This window comes from Ranitomeya imitator, chromosome 4, assembly GCF_032444005.1.
Source record: "Ranitomeya imitator isolate aRanImi1 chromosome 4, aRanImi1.pri, whole genome shotgun sequence".
Taxonomy (NCBI): domain Eukaryota; kingdom Metazoa; phylum Chordata; class Amphibia; order Anura; family Dendrobatidae; genus Ranitomeya; species Ranitomeya imitator.
The window spans coordinates 534,133,357-534,149,697 of NC_091285.1; the positions used below are offsets into that span (position 1 = coordinate 534,133,357).

The window sequence follows — 16,341 nt, forward strand, 5'->3', positions numbered from 1 at the left end:
AAACGCGACATGGTGTCTGTTAACGATTGGAGCTAATTTTTCATTCTAAAGTCAAATGGCGCTCCTTCCCTTCCGAGCCTTGCCGTGTGCCTAAACAGTGGTTTACCCCCACATGTGAGGTATCAGTGTACTCAGGAGAAATTGCCCAACAAATTTTTGGATCCATTTTATCCTGTTGCCCATGTGAAAATGAAAACATTAAGGCTAAAAGAAATGTTTTGTGAAAAAAAAAAAAAAGTACTTTTTCATTTTTACGGATCAATTTGTGAAGCACTTGGGGGTTCAAAGTGCTCACTATGCATCTAGATAAGTTCCTTATGCGGTCTAGTTTCCAAAATAGGGTCACTTATGGGGGAGCTCTAATATTTAGGCAGACAGGGGCTCTCCAAATGCGCCAGGGTGTCCGCTGAAGATTGGAGCCAATTTTTCATTCAAAAAGTCAAATGGCGCTCCTTCCCTTCCGAGCACTGTCGTGCGCCCAAACAGTGGTTCCCCCCCACATTTGGGGTATCGGTGTACTCAGGACAATTTGTACAATAACTTTCGGGGTCCAGTTTCTCCTTATACCCTTGGGAAAATAAAAAAATTGTTGCTAAAAGATCATTTTTGTGACTAAAAAGTGAAATGTTCATTTTTTCCTTCCATGTTGCTTCTGCTGCTGTGAAGCACCTGAAAGGTTAATAAACTTCTTGTATGTGGTTTTGAGCACCTTGAGGGGTGCAGTTTTTAGAATGGTGTCACTTTTGGGTATTGGGTAACTAACTTCAAATGTGAGGTGGTCCCTAAAAAAAAAAAAAAGGTTTTGTAAATTTTGTTGTAAAAATGAGAAAGCGCTGGTCAAATTTTAACCCTCATAACTTCCTAGCAAAAAAAATGTTGTTTCCAAAATTGTGCTGATGTAAGGCTACGTTCACATTTGCGGCTTTGGACGCAGCGTCGTGGACGCAACGCACGACGCACGAAAGACGCAAGTATAACGCATGCATTTTTGACGCATGCGTTCAACCCTTTTTTAATATATAGGGTCTTTTCAGTTTCTCTATTTTTAAAGTACAGAACGCATGCGTCCTACAACGCACAACAACGCAAGTACTTGCGTCTACTGCGTTGCCAATACACTTCAATGGAGGATTTGAAGTTTCGACGACGCAAATACAACGCAAGTGCGACGCAAGCGTTTTGTAAAAATTTTGGACGCAGAAAAAATGCAACATGTTGCGTTTGCAACGCACTGCCAGGTGCGTCGAAAGGACGCATGCGTCGCAAAACGCACCGAAACGCATGAAAACGAACGCACATGCGTCCCCAATGTTAAAGATAGGGAAGTATGACGCGTGCGTTGTTTTGCGGCGACGCCGCTGCGTCCAAAGCCGCAAATGTGAACGTAGCCTAAAGTAGACATGTGGGTAATGTTATTTATTAACGATTTTGTGTCACATAACTCTCTGGTTTAACAGAATAAAAATTCAAAATGTGAAAATTGCGAAATTTTCGCCAAATTTCAGATTTTTTCACTAATAAACGCAAAAATTATCGACTTAAATTTACTACTAACATGAAGCCCAATATGTCACGAAAAAACTTTCTCAGAATCGCTAGGATCCGTTGAAGCGTTCCTGAGATATTACCTCATAAAGGGACACTGGTCAGAATTGTAAAAAATGGCCATGTCATTAAGGTCAAAATAGGCTGGGTCATGAAGGGGTTAAAGTAATGAATGTGGATGCATATTTATTACTTTAATTTACCAGTAGCTGCTGCATTTCCCACCCTAGGCTTATACTCGAGTCACTAAATTTTCCCAGTTTTTTTGTGGCAAAATTATGGGGGTCAGCTTATACTCGAGTATATACACTCTGTACCGTTGCATAGCATATATCAGCCCATATAGCCCTAAAATCTTTACTACTGGTCTGATTCCCTCTTCACATGATAACAATAACCACAGTTTGTGTCAGTGAATGACATGGATACTTTCTCTTTGCAGAGGACATTCAGTTCTGTAAAGGAATCATGACGCTTCTGTTTAGTATGCACTCTTTATTCAAGAGCCCAGTAAGTCTACTTCGTGAGCTGTCTCAGGACATCCATGGACATCTTGGCGATATAGACGAGGTAATATTGTAGCCATGTATTGTGCAGAACGCAAACTTCATAGTAATGTGCATATAAAAACTGCACATCCATTTCTTCTGCTATTTGTAGCCAAGTCATTTTACAATAACAGAATAGCATTTCTCTTTACTAGCATTGGGGGATGCAGGACTGTGAGTATACACCCTGTCTCTAGAAGGCTTGAGAGTAGGTGAAAAGAAGTGGGTGGTCCCCTCTCCTAGGGCACTAGACAGCTGAGTTTTCAAATAGTGTCCATAGGAGGCAGACACAATGTTTATAATGATTTCTTGTGCTCATCATAAAATCTTTTCCTCATAGCCTTCTTTGGGGGACACGTGGTGTTATCTCATATCAGTCAAACCTGGTGACAGGTTCCCCTTAATCCCTTGTCCCCATCATTTTTCATTGTGGTCATATACTACTATTTCTTATTACGTGTTCCTCTCCGAGTCCTCACCTGACTTGTTACTCATGCGGATTTCTGAACTAGTCTTATTAATTATTACCATTTCATGTTTTACTTATTCAGTGATTTCAGTTTACTCAATTTCTTGATGTCTAATGTTCATAAAAGTACATCACCCTGCCTTAATTGTATGATACATGGGGGAACTCTTTATAATGAAGTTAAGTTTCCAGCCCTAAGTACCGTTCCTATGCTTCAAAATTCTATCACTGTGTGACTTGTGAATCCTCACAGCATGTGCATCAGGCTTCTGTTTCTTAAGTCTACAGTGCTGCTACCTGGACCTCTTTTCACACAGCTTTTGAGTTTACGGTGCTACAGGCCACTGTCTACTAGGCAGTCCGTGTGGTCAGCTGTTATTTTTCCTACCCATTGAGACTGCTCTAGAGCAGGGGTGTCAAACTGCATTCCTCGAGGGCCTCAGGCCATGTGTGTTTTCAAGATTTCCTTTGCATTACACAAGGTGCTGGAATCACTCTGTGCAGGTGATTAAATTATCACCTGTGCAATACAAGGAAATCCTGAAAACATGACCTGTTTGCGGCCCTCGAGGACTGCAGTTTGACACCCCTGCTCTAGAGTGTCTCACGGTTCTTTGTCCCCCAACGCTATTGAAGACAAAATTGGATTTTTGTAGTGTATTCTAATTGGAATTTTGTACTTGCCATGAAATCATTTTCTTTATCGCTTCATTGGGGGACACAGGTAACCATGGGTGTATGCTGCTGTTGCTAGGAGGCTGACACTAGGCAAAAAAGGAAAAAGTAACTCCTCCTCAGCAGAATACACCCACCGACTGGCACAAAGCACCTCAGGTTTAGCTTAATGTCAGTAGGAGGCTGACCTGGATCCGATCCATCTTTTTCCTTACAGGTTACCTGTTGTCGATCCCTTTCCAACGAAATCTGGCTATTTGTTCCCAGGTAAAGACTTTCCTTCAAGGAGTCACCCACCTTGTACCTCCTTATCGTCTTCCGATAGATCCATGGGATCTTAACCTTGTTCTTGTCCTTCGTACTCCTTTTGAGTCCATCAAGACATTCCGTTTTCTTTCCTGTCATGGAAGGTCGCCTTTCTAGTTGCCATTACGTCCATCAGGAGAGTCTCTTGAGTTAGCGGCATTATCCTGCCGTTATCCGTTCCTAATTCTGCATCAGGTTCTCCGACCCATTCACTCCTTCTTGCCTAAGGTGGTCCCTTCATTTCACATTAATGAAGAAATTTTCCTTCCTTCTCCATGGCCCGGTCCACCCCTGGAGAAGTGTCTACACAAGTTAGATCTGGTCAGAACTATCAGAGTCTACCTTTCAAGGACTGCTCCCTTTTGCCACTCTGATGCCCTATTTGTCATCTCTGAAGGTCGTCTCCCAGCTTCCAAGTTCACTATTGCCCTTTGGATTCGTTCGGCAATATTGGAGGCATATCGCATTCAGGACAAACAGCCTCCTCCCGGGGTAAAGGCTCCCCCCACCCGGGCGGTGGGAGCTTTCTGGGCGGTTCCTCACCAGGCCTCGGCATTACAGATTTGTAAGGCCGCGACTTGGTCTTCTTCGCTCACCTTCGCAAGGTTTTACAAGGTTCATACCCATGCCTTGTCTGATGCAGACCTGGGAAGGAAGGTGCTGCAGGTGGTGGTTACGCATCGGCCGACCTAAGTCTGTTTCTTTACATTCTTTTTGCTTCCCTCCCTTGGAACTGCTTTAGGATGTCCCATGGTTACACAGCACCTTCCCTAACGGTTTGTACCTGTATTGGGCCTATGGGCCTTTGTTGTTGGGTTGGTACATAGGTTGAGTTTTGGTTGCTTCTGCTACTGCTTTTACACTATCTGAAGTTTGTGTCAGTCGGTGGGTGTATACTGCTGAGGAGGAGCTACTTTTTTCTTTTTTGACTAATGTCAGCCTTCTAGCGACAGCATCATACATCCATGGTTATCTCTGACCCCCCAATGAAGTCTCAAAGAAAGATTTTACAGTGAGTACCAAAAATACCTCTTTCCCGCGGAATAAATTTAGGTGCAAAGCTCATATCCAATTCTTGTTCTTGCCCAGGGTCTTTTCTGGTTGTGTCAGGTCATGTTGGTTACTTGTTACAGCATTTTTTGTTTTGGGTTGCTGGGTTTTTAGTTGCTCTCAAACTACGTTCAGAAATAAACTAAACTGCCTAGTGTCCTAGGAAAAGGTAATCCCACTAGATGGAGCCAAGAGATTTTTCACCTAATATTGGCAGGGTGTATACACCCACGGTCCTGTGTCCCCTAATATACTCAATGAGAAAAAAGCTTTTCAGTGCATACAAAAATCTATTATTTTTTTTGTTTGTTTTTAGTAGAAACTAGCTTTTTTACGTCATGATATTATTTTGGGTAAACTAGAGCAGAACGTCTAGCTCCACAATACGGTCATGATTATAATAATATATTAGAGCCAGAGAATTACATTGTTATTACATAAACTTCCTGCTCATTATTACAGACTATAAATCAGACATTTTCATTTCTAAGTTTGGTAAATAATTTTTTGAACTAGCTGTGTGAATGGGTAATACATGGATTTTTGGGTACTCATCGTAAAATCTTTTTCTCCGAGCCACTCATTGGGGGACACAGGACCATAGCTGTATGCTGCTACCATTAAGAGGCTGACACTAAGTGAATTTATAAAAATTAACTCCTCCTCCTCTGCAGTATACACCTACCACTGGCTACAGCTAGAACCAGTTCAGTGAGAAAGCAGTAGATCAAAACCATCAAATACTAGTACAATATGTCAAACTGAAGAACAAACACAGCCGTCAGGCCAATAGGGTGGATGCTGTGTCCCCCAATGAGTGGCTCAGAGAAAAGGATTTTACAGTGAGTACACAAAAATCCATGTTTCTCCTTCTCCTCATTGGGGAACACAGGACCATGGGACGTTACAAAGCAGTCCCTGGGTGAGGAACCGACACAACAGATCAAACCCTATGTACAGACTATAGATGCACTACCGCCGCCTGCAAGATTCACCTGCCCAGTCCCGCATCTGCAGAAGCCTGACCGTGAATGTTGTAGAGCTTAGAGAATGTGTGCAAACTGGATCAAGTCGCAGCCTTGCAAACTTGTTCCGCCGACGCCTGGTGCCAAATGGCCCAAGAAGCACCCACTGACCAAGTGGAGTGCGCCTTAATTCCCGCTGGGATAGGCTTGCTCCTGAGATGGTAAGACTCTTGAATAGCCGAGCGAATCCACCTGTCTATTGTGATCCTTAGAATGAATGAATAAAGCGTCTGACTTACGGAAGGACGCTGTCCGTGAGACGTACCTCCTGAGAGTCCTCACCAAATTCAAAGTGTGAAGAGCCCTTTCCACCCTGTGTACCGGTGCCAGGCAAAACGCAGGCAGGACAATGTTCTCATTAAGGTGAAAAGAGGAGACCACCTTGGGTAAGAAGGACGGAGACGGCCTGAGAACCACCATGTCCGGGTAGAATATTAGAACAGGAGCTTGACAGAACAGAGTGGCGAGCTCTGAAACCCGCCTGATTGACGTCACCGCGACAAGGAAAGTGACCTTCCATGAAAGGTGGGTTAGCTAAACGTCCCGCAGTGGTTTGAAAGGAGACTCCTGTAGAACACCCAGGACCAAGTTAAGGTCCCAGGCATCCAAGGGCGTTCTATAGGGAGGCACCACGTGGGAAACCTCCTGAATGAAAGTCCTCACTTGCGGCTTGGAAGCAATCCTGCGCTGGCCTTCCCTGACCTTTGCGGGAACTAAGGGCTAGACCTGAGTGCAGACCAGACTAAAGAAACTCCAATATGGTGGGAATGGAGAAGACAAGAAGAGGACAACCGCGGTCTCTACACCATGAGAAAAAAGTTTTCCAGGTGCGGTGATAGATGTGCACCGATACAGGCTTCTGAGCGCTGATCATGGTAGACACTACATTTTTGGAAAATCCACCTTGGGTTAAGACCCAGGATTCAACGGCCATAACGTTAAACACAGGGCCCCTAAGTTCTGGTGGCAAATCGGACCCTGGGAGAGTAAGTCCGGACAATTCGTTAATCGCCAGGGGACGCCGACGATAAGTTGCACCAACTCTGCGTACCACGTCCGGCCTGGCAATTCCAGAGCACCCATGATCACTGGGATCCCCTCCGCTTTGATCTTCCTGATGACTCTTGAGAGTAAAGAAATTGGGGGAAACATGTACGAAAGACGAAACTGACGCCATGGAAAAACCAGTGCTTCCGCCCCGATGGCTTTTGGATCTCGGGACCGAGCTATGCATTCTGGCACCTTGCCGTTTAGTCTTGATGCCATCAGATCCACGTCCAGAGTCCCCCAGCGATGACAAATCTGTTGGAAGACCTCCTGAAGTGACCACTCTCCCGAGGCGAGGCCCTGACGGCTGAGGAAGTCTGCCGCCCAGTTTTTCATACCCGGAATGTGAACTGCCGAGATGACTGAGTGGTTTCTCTTGGCCCATCGGAGGATGTGTTCCACCTCGCGTGTTGCCGCCCAGCTGCGGGTGCCCCCCTGACGTTTGATATATGCCACAACCGTGGCATTGTCCGATTGAACTCTGATGAGCCGACCTGCCAGAAGACGATGGAAATACCGCAGGAATAACCAGATCGCCCGAATCTCCAGGACGTTGATCGGAGGGCGCAATTTCCGACGTGACCAGTGCTCCTGGGGCAGTGTGGTGACGGAAGACAGCTCCCCAGCAGAGGAGGCTGGCGTCGGTAGTAACCACCAGCCAATAAACCGGGAGAAAGGATTTCCCCTGGATGAGGGAGAACCGCAACGTCGACCACCGAAGCACCTGCTTGACCCGTGGGGACAAACTTCACCATCAGTCGAGGGAGAACGGGTTCCTGTCCCAGGCTGCCAGAAGCGCATGCTGCAGAGGGCGAGATATAGCTGGGCGAAGGGAACAGCTTCCATTGCTGCCATCATCTTGCCCAGGACGCCCATGCTGAAGTGGATGGAGTGAGGATAAGAACGGCTAAGACCTTGTCTCGAGGGAGAATCACCAACCCTTGGGAAGTGTCCAGGATCATGCCTAAAAAGGATATCTGCTGAGCTGGAACAAGGATAGACTTGCTTAAGTTTATCATCCAGCCCAGGCGAGAAAGAGTAGTGATACGCATGCACTCCGCGCAAGCCTGGAAGGACGATCCCTTGATTAGAAGGTCGTCTAGGTAGGCAACACAACCATGTCCCGAGAGTGCAAAAATGAACATGATGGTCGCCATGACCTTCGTGAACACCCTGGGGGTGGTGGCGAGGCCGAAGGGCAAGGCTGTGAACTGGAAATGTTCCTCTCAGACAGCGAAGTGCAAGAACTTCTGGTGAGGGGGAAAGATCGGGATGTGAAGCTAAGCATCCCGGATGTTGATGGATGCTAAGAACTCCCCCCTTCTCCATCGAGGAGATGACAGGGCGGAGGGACTCCATCCAGAAGTGCCGGACCTTGACAAATTTATTTAGGAGTTTTAGGTCCAGGATGGGCTTCACTGTTCCATCCTTTTTTGGGACCATGAATAAGTTCAAGTAGAACCCATCGAACCTCTCTTTCTGGGACTGGAATAATGACCCTGTCTTGATGAAGCGAATCGATGGCCCGGTAAAAGGACTGTGTCCGTGCCTTCGCTTTGGGAGGATAAGAGGGGAAGAACCTTTCTGGAGGGCGGGAAGAAATTTCTAGTTTGTATCCGGAGGACATCTGGTCCCTGACCCATTCGTCGTGAACGACAGAGCCAGGCATGACGAAACAGGAGTAGACGGCCGCCTACACTGCTGGCGTCGATGGGATAATGCCATGAGTCATTTAGGTGAGAAACCTCTGGGACCTGGATCCTTTAGATCTGGACTGCTTAGGTCAGCTCTTACACGACTGGTTGGTCTTATATGAAACCTGAGGACCTCTGTCCCGATGAGGGAGCTCCCCAATCCAATACAGTTGGCCGTAGAGGACCAACCGGGATTGCTTCGAAAGGACCGGAAACGAGACTGTTGCGGGCGGCGAAAGGGCCGCTTAACCTTCTGCTGGGGGGGGGGGGAGGAATTTACTCTTCCCATCTGTGGCATCAGAGATAAGCTGATCCAGCTTCTCTCTGAACAAACGACCGCTCTGGTAAGGCAGAGAGGTTAGGCACTTTTTGGACGCAGAGTCCGCTCACCATTCCCTGAACCACAGTGCCTGGCTAATAGATACGGCAGTTGAGGCCGCAAGCTCAGCTCAGTTAGCCGCGTCCAGAGAAGCGTGTACCAAATAGTCTCTAGCCAAAGCGATCTGATTGTCCAGATCCGCTATCTCCGGGGAAGACCATTGCTTTGGCTACCAATCTCGTAGCGAAAGAGAGTGAGAGTGCTGAGCCCGAGGCTTCAAAAAACGAACGGGCAAGGTTTTATATCAGACGGTCCGTGGGATCTTTAATTGAGGATTTGTCTGGTAAGGATAGAAGGGTTTTGGAGGCCAGACAGGATACAGGTGGATCAACCGGAGGGGATTCCGCCCACTGCTTATGCAGATCCGCTGCGAAAAGGTATCTCACCTCAAGAGGCTTCTGACCTGAGAAGCATTGACCGGCCTCTATGCCGTCGCACTATGTCCTGAAACTCAGGGTGATTGGCAAACACGCTATAGGGACGTTTGGTCCTTTTGAAGGACACCACGTGATCCGGGGTGGAGGTAGAGTCCTCGTGAACCTTCAAAGTCTGGTTGATGGCCTCTATGAGACTATCCACCGTCGCTTGATAATTCGGCGAATTGAGGTCGAGGGGAGCGAGAAACAGATGCCGAGGCGCGAGAAGGCCCGGGAGACGTGCTATGGGTCTCTTTTCTAGATGCCTGTGTATCTTTTGACTGAGAACGGTCCTTGCAGGCTGACTGTTCCTGTGTGGTGGAGGAACTCTCTAAGACAGACAAATGCCCCGACCCGAGGAAGGGTCTTGGAGGGACTCAATCGCTAAGCTAGTGAAGCCATGGACTGCGACAGTGACCAAGCCCACTCAGTGAGACTAGGTACACTGGATTCGGTAGCGGCGGATGGCTCCTGAGCGCATTCGGGATCACAGGCCTGGCAGAGTGGAGTACTCTGTCTCCGTGGCAACGAAGTCTGGCAGGTGGTACATGAGATAAACAACACTGCATGTGTTTTGGTGGCCCTCTTAGATGTCTTGAAGAATGACATGGTGTACCCCAGTATATCCTGACTCAATGCCCCAATATAGAGTGTGGTGATGAATCACCAGTGAAATACTGCAGAAAAGGGCCAATGGGTGTCGCAGCACAGCTCTTACCCAGGTCCTGGGAGATCCTCCTGGTATTATCGGTCTGGCTGTCGGTAGCTGGGATGTTGGTCCCGTGAGGCGGGAGTAGGAAAGACAGTCTCGCTCTGAGCGAGAAGCGCCAAGAGGGTGGGCGGAGCTTTCGGTTTGCGGCCTAGCAGATGCCGAAGCCGGGGACTAAATTTTCAAAGCTGGCTGAGACACAACCAGGGGGAACCTGTGGAGACCACACTCGCTACAGGATCCTCCCCCTCCGGGTGCTTACCCATCCAGATCTGGAGGCCCTTGAAGAAGCGCAGAGCTCGACTGCTCTGCCTGCAGGTCAGGTGCTGTAGCGTGGACGGCGCAGGAACCCTCCATCCACAATCCCTCTGTTAGGGATGTGGAGAGGGACCGTCCACCTCCTTCCATCACCGCTGTTCTATCAGTGGTGATGCAGTGGGGGCCGCTCGGACTCCATCAGTGCCTCTGTACATCCTGGGGTATCACTGCCCCAGGATGGAACAGGGTTATTGGTCCGACATTAGTAAACCTGGCTGCAGAAGGGGGTACATGGAGGCGACACTCCATGTTCCCGTCTGTTGTTGATGCGGGGAGATCAGTGCTCTGAAGGGACTCGTCGCCCTTAGAATAAAGCTCAGGCATGTGAACGGTGCAGGGGGGGAGGCGGGGGGTACGTTGAGGTGGCACTAAACGTTCCCGCATTTTGTTGGTTGGGGGAGATCGGAACCCTGAAGGGATCTGTCACCCCTGTAATTCTTTAAAAAGAAAAAATATTAAAAGGTTAAAAATAGAATATAAAATAAAGTAAAAAATTGTGGTCTGAATAGCAGACCCACGTGCCTCCTACGGACACTAAGCATGAACTTGTTTGAGCTGGAGTCAGTGGTAGGTGTGTATACTGCAGAAGAGGAGTTAATTTCTATATTTTCACTTAGTGTCAGCCTCCTAGTGGCAGCAGCATACACCCATGGTCCTGTGTCTCCCGATGATGCAAAGAAGAAATGTAGATACTGGACACAGCTATGGTAAGGCTGGGTTCACACTGCGTTGTGTGAACCCGTTTAACGGACTACATTACACTGCGGGATAACGCGGTGTAACGTAGTCCGTTAACGCCATTACTTTCAATGGTGAGCGCGTCGCTAGCGCACGCCCACAATGGGCGTGCGCTAGTCATGTGCCGTCATTGAGTGACGGACCCGAGACGCGGGCTGCAGCGTTTCCGGGTCCGTCACTGCTAGTGCAGATAGAGCTAGCAGAGCTCTATCTGCGCTAGCGGGATGAAACGTCGGCACTTGCGCTAGCAGCAGCCCGTTAGCGTATGTGCTGAACGGGCTGCTGCTAAACGCAATGTGAACTAAGCCTAATCCTGATCAAATATGGCAGATTTTTGTGGATTTTCATTGTGAATCCGGCAGCAAAAATCTGCAATAAAGGACTAATGATGTGGATCTGGCTTCATCTTTTTTTTTTTTTTTGTGTGGCAATCTTCTTTGGATTTTTTTTCCTGCTGCTTCTAAACATCTTACTAAATTTCCAACTCTTTAGTTTTCTGGTATGCTGCATTTTTATTAATCCATATGTACGTTGGAAAAGTGCTCTCAGACAATTATTCATGTAATGTTTTTTTGCAGGACATTGAAGTTGAAAAACAATCACATTTCCATATTGTAAATGTGAAGACGGCGGCGCCTACTGTCACTGTAAGCTTGTTTCATTTCATCATCATTTTCAACAAGAGATTCTTCTTTTTTAAGGGGTCGTCTCATAAGACATTTACCATCTATCCAAAGGAAAAGTGATTAAATGTCTGCTTGCTATGGGACTCCACTACAGGGGCCCACACCCTGCCACACATTTAATGTCATTGATGAATACTTTTTTAAGGGAGCATATATGGCCATCACTTAGAACATGACGGGATCAGATTTGTTTCTCCTATTCTGTTACATAGCCGATAAATGTCCTTTTTCTAACCACCCTTAATCTGCATTATTATGCCTACATCATTATGCATACTAAGCCCATGAACTTTTAACACTTTTCAACAATTATAAAAGACTGAAAACTTTTGTGATGATCTTTTCCAGCTTTTGGTCTTAGGTCAGGCTGCAAAGGTGCTGGATGAGGTTGACTGGCTCATTACTAAACTGAAGACTCAGCTTGGTTCAGAGAAGATACCTGGTAAATAAGAGCTGCACACTGATGTGTATGGGGGCACAGGGACTGTTCTGCAAAAGACAAGGGCAGAAATCCCACATGTAGAAGCGCCATACGGTATCGGATGTACTAGAGCATACTGCAGCTGTTACTGGAGATCCTTGCAGTGATGCTTGGATCAGATATACGGTAGTCTATTTTGTAAAAAATAAAATCTCATTTCTTTAGGCTGAGATTATATATTCATAGTAATCGTGTGTTTCAGCCTTTTCAATCTGCATAAAGTAGTTTAGAGCATGGATCAGAAACCTGACGCACTCCAACTCTTGTGAAACTACACCCCGTGCTGTGCAGGCACGCTGGAAGTTGTAGTTTCACAACAGATGGAGTGCCCCAGGGTGCTGACTCTTGGTTTAGAGTACATTGAGCATGTGTTACTAGGTGGATGAAGATCTCACTTTGTAGAACTTAGAGGGTGATCTATGATAGAACAATATTGTATTTTGGCAGTTGATGGTGGCACCCAAGATCCTAATCCCAGAGAACCGGTGGAAAAAGCAATCATTCTTCAGCTTGGGACATTACTAACCGCATGTCACGAGCTGGTCCAGACCGCGCTACCAGTGGGAAGTTGCATGGACACTTTGCTAAAAGAACTTACAAAAATGTACACGGTCCTAACGGCTCTTGTGAAATATGTAAGTAATTCGATAAATCTAAATATTAAAGGGGTTTTCCATTATAGTAAGTGATAAAATATTAGGATATGCTGTAACTTACTGATCCATGGGGTCCACCCCACCCGCAGGTGCCTGTGCCATAGCTCTACACTCGCACGAGGCACGGTGCTGATACCAGCACAGTAGGTAGCTGAAAGTGTCACTGTAGGGGTAATGCCAAAGAGATCTCTGTGCCAGAGGGTCCCCCATTCCTGCACATCAGAATTTTATATAAAATCCTAATGTTATTTCATAACATTAAGTGGTGGGAAAACCCTGCTTATCATTGGTACACCCTTTTATCATTAGTGCTCACCAGCATTACAAATCTGATTGTAGCAAGGAAAGTGATTTGAAGGGAGAGTAGTTGGTTGTACCTCAACCCTGGAGGTAAATACTTGACAGATTGGTGGGTGTAGGACGTTTTACCTATGGTGCGCTGTTAACTCTCAATTTGTGAGCATTTAACTTTTTGCCTTAAAAAAGAAAACGTTGAGAAGTCCAGGCATCCTTTTTCATGAATATGTTTGTATCCAGTATCTGCAGGTTTGCACCAGTCATGCAGGAAAGATTCCAACCCGCTTGGAGAAGTTGGTAGGTGTAGATCAACTTGTTCAGTAACTCATCAACTAATTGCGCGTTAAGTTGCTATTTTTCTGTGTAAACTTTCTCTCCTCTGCAGGTTAAGCTGTCCGGCTCTCACCTTACACCACAGTGTTATGCATTCATTACATACGCACAGGTATGTCTGTCATGACCTAATTCCCTCTTGACACTCTCCATACACTTCTTTCTATAATGCTGCCATTGCAAGCAGATACTACAGCTTATTATATTGTGTGACACAGGGGCAGCATACCGTAGCACCGGGGGGCTGCTGTTTGTGTATATACACACAGTACCCTGTCCGTCACTGCAGAGAGGAATGGGGACAGTCAGGGCAGCAATGTCCTCATAAACTATAGGGGGATTCGTTTAGACAGAAGTTTTGTGTGCCCGTCTTTGACAAAAAGCCTGCTGGTGTGAAAAGTGGCAGATTTATTAAGAGATGCATTGTTGGTGTGTCCGTGCCCCAGAAACTGGAATATACCGCTGGCACAGATTCTGAATATAGATCATGGCAGTTTTCTGACATATTATAGTAATCGTGCTCCACATCCGTCACCTAGGCCTCTTTTGCTCACTCCAGTTACAACATATTGAAAATTCTACAACTTTTTGATGGCAAAAAATGTCTATAGAAGGAATGATGATTTTTGTCCACCCATTCATTAGTACATAAACCACATTATCTGTGCCATTTTACTACTGGAATTACGGAGATGTGGTTTTCATATACAGCGCCACATATTCCATAGACTCATATCAGTCCCTATCACAATTAAAAAGCAACACCCATTTTTGCTGTCTCGTAGTCGTGCTACGAATCTCTTCCATGCTTTTGTTGCTGGTGAAATATACGCACAGTATTACATCAATTGGGCAAAGTGTTAAGCCCCCCAGACACATTAGAATGATGTTGGCACAGTGTCTAATGTGAACAGGGGCCTCGGACAATTGATTGTTCATGAACTAGGAATCTGGCGGGTTCAATTTCAGAATGCTGATCCTTTTCTTTCCCAGAGGTAAGTCACAATTAGACGTATCTGTGGGGGGCTCTCATCCTATGTATGGGACAGCTGGCCGAAGCATTGCTTGGCCGACATCCATCTCATACATAGAGTCACTAGTTTCTATAAAACTGTGTGTTTGACACCTATGTTGTAGCATAACTCTTTGTTATTTTGTTATTGTGCTTACAGACTATACAAAGTGAAAGTATATCTGGAGAAAAGAAGAAAAAGGAGGATGGAGCAGCAATCTCGTCGGTATGGAGCTTATTTTTGGGAAACAGATGAAGTGGATGGGTTGCACTTTTCTAGAAATGAAATTTGCATTAGACTCTGCCGTGGGCGATATACTAGGGCTCCTTGTGGAGATCTGGCCGGTGTAATGGATCCTGTATGCAATTCTGCAAATTAGCGGAAACATCGGTGTCTAGTGCCACCTACTGGTAGCTGTGAGTTCCTGAAAATATATTGTTTCCTGTGTCACCTACAGAATAATTTCCATAAAATATATATCTGTTCACTTGTATTTATGTTATCAGGTGTAGCCTGTCAGTCACTACAGAGCGGGGGAGGGAAAGTTAATAAATAATACAGTTCTCATACACGGGTAGTAAATGTGTCTATGTATACTTCATGTAGTTTTGTGCATTTTTTTTTCTTTTTCAGGCCAAGCTACTTAGAGACACAAAGCCCATCCCCAATTTAATCTTTGCTATTGAAAAATATGAGGAGTTTCTCATAAAATTATCTAAAAAATCAAAGGTGTGAGACTTTAAAGTTTATAAAGTACAGTACTGATATATCGTGGCGATTTTCTGACATCACTTTTCTGCCATACCAGGTTAATCTGATGCAGTACATAAAGCTTAGTACTTCCAGAGACTTCAAGATCAATACAGCGAGCCTGGATGCGGCTATGCAAGAAAAGGGCTCCGAGGAGGAGCAGGAAGCGAACATCCAGCAGGTCTGTGCTGGCGACATTCTGTTACCTACGCTGACAATTTGTTTAGTCACCAACAAACAAACATTAGAGATTGTATTTTATTTTACAATATTTTTCTTCCCTTCCCAGTCTGTGTCAGAACAAAATAAAACTGAAGAACCAAAGAAGAAAAGGAGGAAGAAGTAACTGCAGAATTGGCCACTTTTCTGAGTGATTGCACAGCTTTATTTACAGCTTTATTCACAGTTTGGTGCAATATAAATGAATTGTATTAACATTATTTTGCTTTATGAAAGTCATGAACATTAGGACTCCATGGGAGTTAGATGCAGACAGGTCTGACAGGCGGATCAGCTCCCCTTCTCCATAACCCCATTGGTTACTTTAAGTAATTCATAGATATCCAACGCCTCTCCTACAAGGTAAATCAGAATGTAGGTATGTTAGTACAGCAGTCAGACTAATTATATAACGCTGTGTATTTTGTATGAGACTAAAATGTGAAAATTGCTGCTAAATGAATATAAATAGGATCTTTTACCAATAAGAGCATGGTAAACTGACCACATCATGAAATAGTGATTGCAGAGTGGACTAAAAACATCTTTTTTTTCTCCTCTTTGTTGTGGAGTTATTAGTTTGTAAAGTTTATATTCTTCAGCACTACTTGCCCTGTATGCCATTAACCAATCATAAGCAGAAGACATTGTGCAAGGTAAAAACAAAAAAAAAAAAAAACACTCACCGTGAACAAGCTTTCTTCTGTGTGAGACATGTAAGAAAAAACAGCCCTGCACTCGCTGCTGAGTTGTGTGTGGTTATAAATTGCTGGGAACAGAGAAGAGCTGAGTGTGATTACTAATATTTCTTCACAGCAGTGGAGTGGGGTGGGGGCAGCTGAGCTTTCTCATTACAAACACTTCTGCTAGTTGTATCCCCTCCCCCCACACCCAGTGCTCTACTCCCAGCACTTTGTAAGCGCACACAGCTCTACAGGGAAACCAGACTGTCTGTCATTATATATCTCACACCAGAAACCCTGTCCT

General features: G+C 45.6%; 2 protein-coding genes across 3 annotated transcripts in view; one reads left to right on the plus strand and one right to left on the minus strand.

The window, feature by feature from the left end:
* The window catches only part of FANCI (FA complementation group I), a 163,147-nt gene extending 147,588 nt beyond the window's left edge, over nucleotides 1-15,559 (plus strand). The window contains exons 29-38 of the mRNA XM_069766216.1: nucleotides 1,988-2,115; nucleotides 11,498-11,566; nucleotides 11,954-12,047; nucleotides 12,534-12,721; nucleotides 13,280-13,336; nucleotides 13,425-13,484; nucleotides 14,545-14,610; nucleotides 15,019-15,114; nucleotides 15,194-15,316; nucleotides 15,425-15,559. Coding sequence (XP_069622317.1) covers nucleotides 1,988-2,115; nucleotides 11,498-11,566; nucleotides 11,954-12,047; nucleotides 12,534-12,721; nucleotides 13,280-13,336; nucleotides 13,425-13,484; nucleotides 14,545-14,610; nucleotides 15,019-15,114; nucleotides 15,194-15,316; nucleotides 15,425-15,481 — 938 coding nt within the window. The 3' untranslated portion in view covers nucleotides 15,482-15,559. The remainder of the gene's footprint in view (nucleotides 1-1,987; nucleotides 2,116-11,497; nucleotides 11,567-11,953; nucleotides 12,048-12,533; nucleotides 12,722-13,279; nucleotides 13,337-13,424; nucleotides 13,485-14,544; nucleotides 14,611-15,018; nucleotides 15,115-15,193; nucleotides 15,317-15,424) is intronic.
* The window catches only part of POLG (DNA polymerase gamma, catalytic subunit), a 170,176-nt gene continuing 169,332 nt past the window's right edge, over nucleotides 15,498-16,341 (minus strand). For both annotated transcript variants that reach the window (XR_011320805.1, XM_069766214.1), the window contains one exon: nucleotides 15,498-15,710. Coding sequence is in view for 1 of the 2 variants with exons in the window: in XM_069766214.1 (XP_069622315.1) it covers nucleotides 15,646-15,710 (65 nt within the window). In the remaining variant the exon portion in view is untranslated. The remainder of the gene's footprint in view (nucleotides 15,711-16,341) is intronic.